A 13,304-nucleotide genomic window follows, 5' to 3' on the forward strand; every position below is an offset into this window, starting at 1 on the left:
TATATAACTACAATGGTACACACTAAATATATTTACGTTGTTGGTTTCTTTTTCTTTTTTTCTTTTTTTTTTTTTTTTTTTTTTGATGAATTTTTTGGTTTCTCTAAAGTATATATTATTATTGTTGTTATTGATTAGATGAGTGATATATATTTATCATTTTAAAATATTATATATATATATATATATATTAGCAGTAATCCTAAAACGGTACACCGATATTCAAAATATATCGTACTGCTGGTCAAATCGATACAGCCTCCGGTACGGTATTAACTTCCTTGAACCCAATACCTAATTAGACTTGTATTGTAGCGGCAATCTTTCCATTCAATGCACGAATCCCAATACGTGACTAAACAACAATATCCAATTTAATTTTTCATAATTTTTAATGCTAAATGAATTATTAAGTGAGAAAAACATAAAATTATAAATTATAAATCTTAAAACATCACAATTATTAACCCATTATTATTATTATTATTATTATTATACAAATAGTGGTTAAATAAACTTAAATTGAGAATTTCATAAATAATAATTTAAACGATTTTTTACATTTGTTTCTAATAAATATATATTTATTTTATCAGTAATTATATATTTTAAAATGTACAAAATTATAATCATATATCATATATAAGCATAATTAAACTTTTATATACATTTAGTTTTACTTATTTGTAAATGAAAATTTGTAAATAAATTCATAAGTTACAAACTAGTTCTTATTATAAATTTTAAGAGAAAATTTTGATAATTTTGATTGCTATGTTCCTATGTAAGATAAAAAAAAATGTAAGTAATAAAAAATATCCTAAACTGTCTTGAAAGTAAGATATCGTGCACATATCAATCACAAAAACAGCAGTTTAAATCCCACTTTTTAAATGAAAATATCTGATTTAAATAACCTCTACAAACATATTAGTGCAGATATATATGATAACATTATATAAACCGATGTCAGAGGATGCGGGTTGAGAGTGCAACAATATTTAATAATACATGATCTGCATCATATTTTGCATGCATAATTATCAACTTCACAGCAGTGTAGGGGAGATATCCATGGGAAAGGGATTGCCCAAGACATTGTCCATGTAATAGTGGGGATGGGTAGCATCCATCACCACAAACTGCATATCTTCTGAAGGCTTCCAGTGACGTTTTCTTTGATTTATGAACCAGTTGTTTATTTGCTTCTGATCCAAGCCTGTGGATTCTGCAAGAGCCAGCTTCTGCGATTCCTGTTAGTCACATGAGGTTGCACCAAATAAGATGATGAACCATCCCATATTTAAAATCATTAGACTAAATGTTTAAGTTCAACATTTCCTAACTTACGTATGGGACAAATAATAATTTATCATGATATTGGTAAGGGAAACAGTTTGAACCACGCTACCTCTCAAAGTCACAAATCCCACTCTGTTGGACTTCACTCACCAAGGGAGAGTCTAATAACTGGTTATTATTTTATTTTTATTTTTTTGAAACAAAACAGTTCTCTACAGACAAGTTAATCTTGTTGATTAAACTTACGCACAACAACATTAATGGGTATTAACAAAGTCGTAGGGTTATAGATACCGATGGGTAAGGCCATTTGTAATGCCTGCTCCACCAATCCAGCAACTGTTGCCTGGCTTCTTTAGGCAGTTTCCCTTTCTTTCTTTTCTTCATGAATTCCTGCTTCAGACTGCCTAAATATCCACTGTACTTGCGCAAAAGCTGACCTTTTAATTCTCGGTCCTCTGCTTGGGGATCAATGAAGTTGTTATTCACATCAACCTCTTCTTCAGAAGATACATTCCTATCCACAGCCTCGACACAGGCTTATGACAGCAACAACTTGTAAGCACATCAACATGAAAATAGGTTTTCATGACAAGTTGCAATCAGTAGTAATACATGCTTGGGTAGCAGTTCTATATCTGCTTTTGATCTAGCAGTTGTAAATTGACAATAAAATAGTCCTACAAGTCTTGGAAAGAATCCATAAATTCCATGCTAATGAATGAGCATACGAGTACCATGTGCATATTTGCTTCCATCATGCACAAATCAAAGTGCTTAGAAATTCAAATGAAATAAACAGAAAATATTAGACTAAGACTACTTGTCATTATATCTAACTATTACAAACAGATATAATAAATTTGTGCACCTAAATGAAATTAGAGGGAAACAGTGCTACTTAATTCATGTCTGTAGTAGTCATACATGAAAGCCCTTTTCTACAATCACAACAAAGCAAGGGAAAACTATATATATATATTATACTTGATTCATGTAGGCCTACTTTAGCATACATTTACATAGAGCTAGTTAACCCAATTACAAACTTTAGCATCCATAATAAGGTAACAACAGAATCAGTTCATACTATCCAAATTACAAGAATTTGTCCCTGCACAAGTAAATATGGCCTTTATAGGTTATATCATCAACTCAAAGGAGACATCATGTGAAAGTAATTAAAAACAAAAAATAAGAGTATACAATATGCATTCAAGCTGCAAAGACTTCCAGACAGGAGATGATATCTTAATAAAAATAAGAGTATATGAAGTGCAATAATCTAAGCACTAGAAAGATGCTCCGAGCGAGATACATATGGTAACTGGTGCTAATTAGCTGAATAACTTCGGTGGATTAGAAAGTGGAGGAATCAATTGTCTAAGAAATAATCTTCAATCAACTATTTTTCAAAAGAAAGAAAGAAAAAGAAAAAAAAGTCACTTTGTTCGATCTGATGGGGGAGATTGACCTCCCTGGATTGTTTCTTAATCATAATTTAAAAGACTATCAGCAATAAATTTAGAAAAATACGGAGGGAAAAAAAGAAGCCGTGCCCCCATTCTAATTTATTACATTAGTAGCTTAAGAAGTCAAACTCCTGCATATAATCTGAAGCACATATACAGTTTCCAAGTGAGTAGCTCAAGGCCATCTCCTACACAGGAAAAAGTTGACTTAATGATACCACCATATACGCCCCAAAATTAGAGTTATTGACAAATATTTTCTATCAGCCTACACACACAATACGTGCACACATGCACATGCACAAAAGCTATTGTGGAAGTAGCGTTCCCTTCAACAAACCTTTGTCTATACATGTTTGCAAATAGCCTCTTGATATTCTCCCTATAACTATTGATATCCTCCACCGTATTGAAGGCCCTTCATTGATTTGCACCAAAATTACATATGCATGGTTTTGATCATTTTTAATTAAGTCCAATGAAAGCCAGCAACATGCCTTTTCCAAGCCAGCATGCATCACAAAATTATAGACCCAACATGGGAGTTAGAACAATGATTAAATTTGCCATTTCTTATATCAATTTAAACTTTTGGTACAAGTGGAAATTAGTCCGAGTTCAAACCCTATCTTCACTTTACCTCTCATTTAAATTAATAAAATAAAAAGACGATATGTTGGGTCCCACTTACTGAAGAGGAGCCTAGGCTCACAACAGGGTAAGTGTTAGAATGATGATTATATTCATCATTTCCTGTCAGTTTTAACTTTTGAGACAACTTGTAGTTTATTAATGGGAACCCCATAAATTTCTGTAGAAAAGAAAAATAAAATATTTAAAACTTAGAATATTATTTCATGCTCTCCAAAGTTGTCAAAATCGGGATCCTACGTAGGATTGTTGAAGGTAGGTGGAATCGTAACTCGTAAAATCCTACATATTTTCAGATTTTAAGCAAAAAACACATTGATAATTTCTTTGTATGTTGAATAATCACGTAAATTATAAATTCATCCATAAAAAAACTTAGATTTGCATCATATGATGTAATTTGCATGTCATACATCACTAAGTCTATGCTAACGAAAGAAATATATTTAAGTTTTGGCCCAATGTATCTAAAAAGTTCAATAAATATTTAATTAGCAACCAAATACCAAAATATTTATCAAAACATATGGAAAATATTTCTAAGTTCTAAGTTCCAAATTTGAAATCCAAAATAAGTTAGCAAATGGAAACTAGCTAACTACAATATGAAATCCAAAATCAACATGAATATTAAGATAAAGTGAATATTTAATTATTCCCATTTTAAGGTTCTTATAACCATCGTCCTAAATTCTTAATCATCATCATCCATTTCATCATCTACGTAGACATTATATATTTGTATACTAGAGTTGTAAAAAACATCAAGATACAATTTTACACTCAATTATTCAAGTTATACCATTCAGCAACAATTAAAGAGCATGCTTAAAAAGATCAATCAATCAATATACAAATACAAGCATAACTGATAAAATTACATAAAAAATTTTTGTAATATTAGAATACAAATTAGTATATTGATCAAACAAATTATAGCTTAAAATGCAGCAAAGCCAAGTCAAATTCTTCATTTAGAAATGATGAAGCATTCTTTCATTTTGATTACAAGTGAACTAGAAACTAGAAAATATTTGCTTAGGTTGACATAATTTTATAAAATAAAAAATAAAAAGTCATACCATCACAACATAAAAAAATAAAAAAACTCTTTAAGCTTCATCTGAACAAAAAATTTATCCCATTAAAAAAAAAAAAAAAACAAAACAAAACAAAACAAAAAAATTATGATTTTGGTAGGTCAGTAGGATCGGTAGGATCCCATACAATCCTACGATCCTACAATTTTTACAATCCTAGTGCGATTCTAGACGTTTTGGTAAGGTGGGATTGTAAAATCGTGCGATCTTACGATCCAAATCACAATTTTGACAACCATGATGCTCTCTAAATTACTCATAACCAGATTCTATTGGCATCTGAAAATGGAATAGAGCATTTAAGTATACGGTGTGAACAAAAGTAGCAGATCACTGGTACGTCTCTGCGAAATTGGAAGATCATTTGTGTTGTAATAGCATCGACCTAAGAATTTTTATCACTCCATGGTAAGTCCATTAGACGCTAGTGGACTTGATTGGTATGCAAACATACATCATATGCATGCGTATTTGGGGGGGGGGGGGCGCCTGTTGCTGTCACTACCAAACCTCATCAACTAATGTTCCAAGTGGCTTTAATTTCCAAAACTAGTATGTCGGTATTTGCATACACTAAAGCATAATTTAAAATCTAGTCCCTAATCATGGTGCTTCACATTCAAGGCAATAAGGTCAACAGAAACCCTAATTTCTAAAAATTATTTTAAGTTATACCCTATAAATATGGCTAAATGGCATGTTGTTCAAACTTTCAAGTATCCAAGCACATACAACAATGAATGACCAAATTACACATTTCTTAGTCAGAATGTCAAACGGGATTGGACAGGTTGCATTTTATTCCAACTGCCAAAGACATCCATTATCCAAACTCCAAAGGCTTTCCATTCATACATATTTCTGTCTAAAGTTTCTCATGCCAGCTAAAATAAACCGGGGGAAAAAAAATGGAGAAACTAGTCTACAACATTTCTGACAGTAACTGAAAATATTTCAATATCGATCAACAGAGGAGCTCAAGAATTCATCAAAAACCAGCCAACAGAACTCAATGCTCATAATCCGAGAAGAGAAACTAAGCAAAGAATATGTACCACTTCATCCATATGCATATGCAGCTAGAAACATAGGTCATATGGATACCCTAGCTAGTATCTCAAACAGTCCAAACATACAAAAGACAAGCGAAAAAATAGAGAGGAAGGGGGGAAAATAGAAACATTCACTAAAAACAAGACATTAAGAAAGGGGAAAATCAAAGTACCCATTTTGTCAAACAAGCTCTCTTCCATATTGTTACTAGTAGCTAACACTAAATAATTGAACCTACATGTTCTTGGAAACAAACACATGCATGGCTAGTTATTTACAAAAAGAGAAATCCAAGAAATAAACAGAAAATATGTCAACAGAAGATCTAAGAAGGCTTGCTCGATGTAGTAGTATATAGAATAATCAAGGGAAATAGGGATAATCACCAGAATCTGAAGAAGAAACTGCGAGTGCTTTGAATTGGCACTCGATCCTTTGGAGGAAAAGCATGGCTTCCTTGAAGGGTTTTGAAAGTTCTTGCTCATACTTGGTCAGCATCTCACAGTAGGCCTCCATGAACTGATCTAACGCCGGATCTTCACCAATACAGCCTGTGGAAGCTGAGTGGCCCATATTAGCCGCTGTTGAACAAGCTTGTTCTAGTCTTGCCACCACTTCAGGCGGTGCTCCAACCTGTTTGTTCAAAACCTCTCATAAAGAAATATTACAGGAACTAAGAAAAAAGGCAAACACTTAAGACTGTCTCTATCATTTTGGTTGAAAGGGTTTTGACTTCACTTTTTCTTTTCTTTTTTTCCCTTGGGACATAATTACTCTAAAACATGAAAGTAAGAGGAAATGAAGTAAGATATATTATGCGTATGAAGATGATAGCTTTCAGATTCCAAATTTGTCAAGAAAAAGAAGCAGCATGCAAAAATAGATTATCAATCATTTTCACACACTAGGTAGCTCAATCTGCCTATTTTCCACAAAGAACGCGCCAAAGATGGTTTTTGGGTTAAAGGGTAATGGAAATTTGAGCCAAAATTTGAGCAAAAAAAAAAAAAAAAAAACACCTTTTGACAGTTGGCATAGGCAGCCAGGAGACGATGGTAGTGAGGATGAGCCATGATCTTAGCCTTCACAGAAGAACTGCTGCCCTCGTTGTTGTTACTCTCCATGAAAAAGAAGCCGGTGTTGCTGTTAGCGTTGTGATCATCAAGAATGAAAGAGGAGCTATTGTTAATAGTAGTAGTAGGAGTGGGAGTATTGCGGTTTTGATTTTGGTGGTCGTGATTGTTGTTGGGGGGTAAAGGCAGGAATAGACTATTTGTGTCTGCATTAGGATGATGATGACTATGATGAGAAGTCATTAGAGGCATCATCATCATCATTGGACATAGGCCATTACTACTGTTCTCTCCAAAAGCCATCATACAAGAGGTGCCATTAGAACCACTCTCCATTATCTCTCTCTCTGTCTCTTTCTTACTCGCTCACTGTCTTATCCTTACCTAGTTCTCTCACTTGGGCTTTGCTATATGTAAACAAAAATAAGTCACAAACCCTCTTCTCTCTCTCTTTCACTTTCTCACCATCTCTCTCTCTCCTACGCAATCTTTTTGCTCTAAAGAAGTGTTAAAACTCTCACCAGGGTTCTCCCGGGTTTTATGCTACAACTTTCAGGCTTTTTACAGGAAATCCTAAAATAGTGATAATAGTAGTACTTAGTAATAGTAGTAGTCGTAGTCAGTAATTGAAATAGAGAGTTTTTAGTTTTGGGTTTTGCTCTCTTGGTTCGTCTGGAAAAAGCCTGCTCAGATTTCCTTGGGAAAAAGGGTGTCTTTCTGTTCTTTAACAGCATTAACTCACTCTCTCTCTCTCTCTCTCTCTCTCACTAACACAAACACACGAACACTCACTCTTCCGTCTGTAGCTTTTCTATGAACGGAGTAATAAGAGAGAGAGAGAGAGAGGGGGGGATTCATAAGCAGAGCGCACGCGGGTAGTAACAGAGAAACAGTAGATAGAGAGAGAGAGAGAGAGAGAGAGAGGTTATACAAGAAGGAGAGGGGTGGCTAGTAGCGAATGTTAAAAACTATGGTAAAAAGATTGAGCTAGAGGAGGTAGGCACAAGGAAGGAAGGGGTACTGGCGCAAAGCTTTACCTTCCCAATGAAAACTCTCCCCCTCTTTTCTTGCACTGGCACTGATGCACTGCCATTACTGGCAAAAGAATTAAAAGAGAGAGAGAGAAAATATTTTGGTAGAGAGAGAAAGAGGAACGATCAAATCGAGGAAGAGCCAATAGAGGTGACCTATACTAGATAGATGGGTTGGAAGGAAGGAACAGAAAGATTTTTGGGGCACGGAATCACTACTCTCTCTCACAAACACAAACTCTCTCCTTTTTTTTTCTTTTTTCTTTTTTTTCTCTTCCTTTTTCTTTGTGTACTGTTACCCACCTTTCTTGTAACCACTGGTACTGCAGCTTGATAGCAATCTGTCCACTCATTTAATATTCGCACTTTGGTTGTCTTTTCCTCTCTTTCTCTTCCTCCAAACCCAAAGCCTATTCACTCTCTCTCTCTCTCTCTCTTGTCAGCAACACGACGTCGTACCCTCTGTTTACAGTTTACAGTTTAAACGCCTACGGAAACCAACCTTTTTGTTTTTTAATTTTTTATTCTTTCATCTTTTTAGGTTTCCTAGCTAGTATTTTATCAATAATTAATAAATTGTTCAATTAATGTATATTTTTAAGGTATATATTAATAATTTATTTTAAGAAATATTTTATAAAAGATTAAAAAATTTATCAAAATGTTAAATATTTTTTTATTTTGCATCAAAAGTTTTATAAAATAATTTATTAATTATCTTATGAAAGTTTTCATACAACTTTTATAAGTAGAATAAAAAAATATATAAAAAAATTAATTATTTTTTTCTTTTTTTCTAAAAATTTAAAGAAATATTTATTAAACTAATATTCTTAAACATCAATTCATTTTTTTCTTTTTTATTAAGAAATCCTATCACACTCATTAATATTTACTTGATACAAAATATTTTACATTGTAACAAATAAATGTATACTTTATAATATTTGGATCACAGCCTTCTAATAACTATTTGTCACCGCTTGTTTGGATGACTTTTTTTTTTTTTTTTTTTTGAGAGAGCTTATTTGGATGACTTGTAATTGAATTACATTGTTTACACAGAACTCCACCATTAATAACTAATGAAAAGTAATTCAATTACAAATTACACCTTAGTAAATTGTGGTAAGAACCTGAAAAACAGGTTGGGTTGACCCATATTTTTTCACATTACTTTTTTTTTCTTTCTTATGAAAATATGTATTTGCCACTTGATAAATTAAGAAATTATACATTTGCATTTGAAAAATAATTAATTACATTATTATTGTTTAGTAAACAAAAGGCATAGATTCATGTGGTTGTTTTTAGATCGATGAAACACACACAACTGGCTGTTCAAAGTTGTATTGTTAAAAGAATACTGCTTTCATTTAATTATTTTAACTTTTCAAATAAATGGTCCATCTCATTTCTTAAAAATAAAAAAATAAAAATTCTTAGATGATCTCATTTCTAATGAAACAAGGCATCTCCATTCTTATCATTATAAAGTTTCTCACTTTTTTTTTTTTTGAGAAACAAATTAAGTTTCTCACTTGTTACATATTAACAAGAACATTTATTAATGAACACCACCCCCCTCCCCCCCCCCCCCTTTTTCAATATTACATGCACATCTCACCAAAGTTAGATGGTCCTTAAATGCATGCCCATATTTGTTTTGATGATATTACATACCCGTTTGGATAGCTCATTTACGCATTTATGTCTTTTTTTTTTTTTTTTTTTGAAGCGCTTTTCTCAATTTCTGTGGCTGTGGTGGCTTTCTAGTGGATCTCATGCACTGTTCACGGACCCACAAACCTCTTTTTTCACCAAAACTTTCATTAAAAATGGGTCATACGATACTGTTTACATATTTAATAATTATTTTGTTACAATATGTTCAGTTTTCAGCAAAATAAACAATATCCAAACACACCCTACATGTGATCCACTCGTTGTCATTATTTTATTTTGTTCACTAGCCTTTCAAAGTAAACTTCACAAGTCTATAAACTTGTTTGCATGAGCCAAATGAAGAAGTCCAAATTTTAGGTTTAAAAATGGGGCAACCTATTTTTACTTCGAGTCCAAAAATTTAGGGTTGAATAGGTAATTTTATTTCAGGTTCACATTGGGTTATTGAGTCCAAGTGTGTGGTATTTGAATTTGTGTTTTTTTTTTTTTGTGAGTAATTTATAAATATGATGAAGTTGATGGGTATAATCTAAAAGTCTGTTTAGATAACGTTTATTGCTGAAAACTAAAAATACTGTAATAAAATAATTTTTAAATATGTGAATAATATCATGGAACCTAGTTTTTAAGTTTAAAAAAAAAGTACTTGCGGGTCATATAAACAGTGCATAGAACCTACCAAAAAATGCTTAGACGTGCAACGCTGACGATGGATGCACTATCCAAACATTCACTGAATCCAATCTTAAGAGAAGTAAATGTAGGTCAATAAAAAAAAATTCCTCTTAGGTTAAGAATTTAGATTCAAGTTTCACATATGATATACACATATTATTTAAAATGATTATTATAAAATAGACACAAAATTCAAACCAAATCCGACTGTATCTAACCCAACAAAAAGGTATTCTTATCTTCAAATGGTGAAATGTTAAAGAATATTCTTATAAACTAGAACACAATATTTTTTTTTTTAATAATTTAACAGTTACAATTATGGAAATGAAAATTTTGAATAATTTCTATGAAAAATACAAAGATGTGTATGATGTGCCAATTGAGCTTGTAGTATAAAAAAAAAATCGCCTTTGTTGTTGCAAATTGGTCCGTTTTCCCTAGTTTTATTCTTTCTCTCTCTTATTATTTGACTCTGTGATGATGGCATCTAATGCGTAATTATTTACATAGAAAAAAGTGGATTTGCATCCTAAAAAAAGCTGGTAAAGTTGGTGGGACAGTCCGAATGTCTCTTCCATTCTCTCTCTAGTCTCTACCTCTATAAATCTCTCTCTCTCTCATATTTATAGGTGGTAGCTCTCACTAGATGAGTATATTGAAGAGCTCCACTCCTGTGAAAACTCGTGGGAAACAGCTGCAATCACTGGTGCACACATTGTCCCTTCTCCATTGTCCCCCTACGCCATCTGTACCTAATCTTTCCAGCATTTAGCTAATTTAAATATTATATATCTTATATGTACTTCTTCTTCTTTTTTTTGATGAATTCTTATATATACTTCTAATTCCTATGCTTGGCACGTACATATGAAGAAGAAGAAGAAAGAATAATAATTTGACAGTGTAAAAAGGAAGCAGAAGCAACGTGATTTGCTTTATGATTTTTAATAAAAAAATTACAGTAAACTTATTAGAAGTGTATATATTTTTAGTATGGTGATCCTTATATATTCTAAAAAATTTAAAATTTTTGCAGGGCAGATTCCTTATATATTCTAAAAAATTTAAAATTTTTGCAGGGCAGATAATACCACTACCTTGTACCTGTATTTGCACTCATACTACGAGGTTTATTTAAGTCGAGGAATCTCCCAAGTACTACGCACCAGATACATGGCACTGTGAACTTGCTGTTATTACATGTTTGTCCTTTTCTTTTGAATTGCACGCATAATCCACTCATTGATATGATCCTTATGTATGTATTTTACAAGGTACATGCTGGTATATAAACTCCTGGGCTAAAGCAGTAAAAATTTGAAAGCTCCAACCCCACCCCCCTTTGTTGTTAACCCTCTTTTTCTGTCCGATTACTTGAGATTGTATTCTAATAGATTCTGTTCTAATGCTTGTGAAACTGTTTCAAGTTAATCATTAATAACATTCCGCATTTACTCCCAAAAAAAAAAAAAAAATCTGAAAGCTCGAGCCTCTTCATCAATGACCGTCTCATCTTAGCTAGGCTTGCTTTTCACGTAGGGAATCATATATATTTTTTTACCTTGAATTGTCAATCAATAGAATATAGGGTATATATAATTTGGGTCAAGTTATTGGACTTCGTTGCACTTAACACGTGACAAAATCAACCTCATTAATTATTGTGACATTATGTTCTATGAGGCATCTTGTTAGATATTGATTGAAGTGTTGCCTTGATTGATTCTGCTAAAAAAGAAAGAAAAAAGAAGTGTTGCCTTGATTGAATTGCTTCTTATGGATAAGCCTAGTGTGTTCATTTTGGGAGAATCAATATTGCCACGATTATTGGTCGCTTTCTTTCTTTTTCGGAGTTTAAAGTTTAAACGTTTCCATCTGCTTTGACTAATAGGTGATCATCCTAAAAAATTAAAATATTGTTCCCCATCTCATAATGGACACGATTTTACTTCAAATATATTTAGATTTAAAATTCTTCCAACTCGCTGCATGCTAACATGTACTCTTAATCATGAGTGGTGTTAAAAATATTATAAAGTTTACTACATAAATTTTACAAATTAATATATCACTAATTACAAAAATGTAAATTAAATATTCATTTATTGGGTTGATGAAATAATACTAATCATATTCTTGACACATCAATTCATAAGTTTTTTGTAATAAAATTTGTAATAGTTTTAGCACCATTCTTTAATCACATGACCTAATTAATGTGGAGGAATACAACAAAAAAATAATATATATAAAAAAATAAAAATAAAAAAAAGAACAGAAGGTTTAGAAGAATATAGTACCTAATCTCTAGCTTTGAGCCGAATAACCCATTTCTGTGTTATATCCACTAAAATAACTTTCCATTTCATGTGACATGCATGTGGGAGTGGTAAATTGGCCAAAAAAAACAATTGGGTTGTTGGACCATATTAAAAATAGATAAGGTGATTTGGAAAGAAATCCTTCAAACCTCTTCTATAGTTTTTTATCGGAGTGGTCTTGTGAGATTCTAAAGTTGTTGTCCTTTAAGAGATCCAGGCAACAGTTCACCACAGTTGTCACCTCTAATCTGCTAAGGCTATCTTAACTCCCTTCTAGCACCTCATGGCGTTGCTCCACCCCATCCATCATTTCCTTTGTGTCCTTTGCACGTGCTAGCTCCAATGCCTCCTCCGTTTTTGCACTTGAATCTATTGCATTGATTTGGATTAAGGATTGGTGTAGTGTTTTAATTAGGGTTTTGGTTTTGAATTTACTAGAATGGTTGCACTCTGGACTTCTGGGGCTTCATATTATTTGGTTTTGTTGTTTAAATATGTGTCAAATTGGAGATTAAGGCTATAGTTAGGGTTTTAGTAATTTTGGTTCAATTAGTTGAGCATATTTGGTATTGCACTTGGTTGAATTGTGATTTAATTACAAATTGTTGTTCTGTGCTAGTGAAATTAGGTCATAGATGCTTTTGTGTGTGATTAAGGTTTTGAAGAGTTGAGGGAGAATGTCCAGTTAGAGCGGAGCTTGTGTCTCGTGTATTGCTGCACTGGACAAAAGTTGTGTTCGTCTAGTTAAAACTTAACTTTTTTTTGGCAAATTTAACAATTAATCCACATGCGTGTCACGTGCTAGGACATTACTCTTTGTGGACAAAATGGACGGAATGGACTATTTTGCATAGAACTAACGTTTAGGTACTAAATTGATTAAATTAAAAATACAAGAGGTATAAGTGCAAGAACTCCAAAATTCAGGGTCTAAGGT

The 13,304-nt window shown here is 32.5% G+C and overlaps 1 protein-coding gene across 1 annotated transcript; it reads right to left on the reverse strand.

The window, feature by feature from the left end:
• Positions 1-859: 859 nt before the first annotated feature.
• Positions 860-7,920, reverse strand: LOC111993990 (homeobox protein SBH1). Its single transcript, XM_024025840.2, has 4 exons — positions 6,598-7,920; positions 5,965-6,211; positions 1,597-1,841; positions 860-1,253 (listed from the first exon to the last, which is right to left on the reverse strand). The coding sequence occupies exons 1-4, from the start codon at positions 6,985-6,987 to the stop codon at positions 1,050-1,052; spliced, it is 1,086 nt and encodes a 361-aa protein (XP_023881608.1). The 5' UTR covers positions 6,988-7,920; the 3' UTR covers positions 860-1,049.
• Between the last annotated feature and the right edge of the window lie 5,384 nt (positions 7,921-13,304).

This window comes from Quercus suber, unplaced genomic scaffold (assembly GCF_002906115.3).
Source record: "Quercus suber isolate HL8 unplaced genomic scaffold, Cork oak 2.0 scaffold_168, whole genome shotgun sequence".
Taxonomy (NCBI): domain Eukaryota; kingdom Viridiplantae; phylum Streptophyta; class Magnoliopsida; order Fagales; family Fagaceae; genus Quercus; species Quercus suber.

Excerpts from the sequence above, each read along its gene's own strand:
- LOC111993990 (XM_024025840.2), bottom strand. The coding sequence starts at position 6,987 with ATGGAGAGTGGTTCTAATGGCACCTCTTGTATGATGGCTTTTGGAGAG. Across the intron at positions 6,212-6,597 it reads CCTATGCCAACTGTCAAAAG|GTTGGAGCACCGCCTGAAGT; the intron begins GTGTTTTTTTTT and ends TTGAACAAACAG. Across the intron at positions 1,842-5,964 it reads AGTTTCTTCTTCAGATTCTG|CCTGTGTCGAGGCTGTGGAT; the intron begins GTGATTATCCCT and ends TGCTGTCATAAG.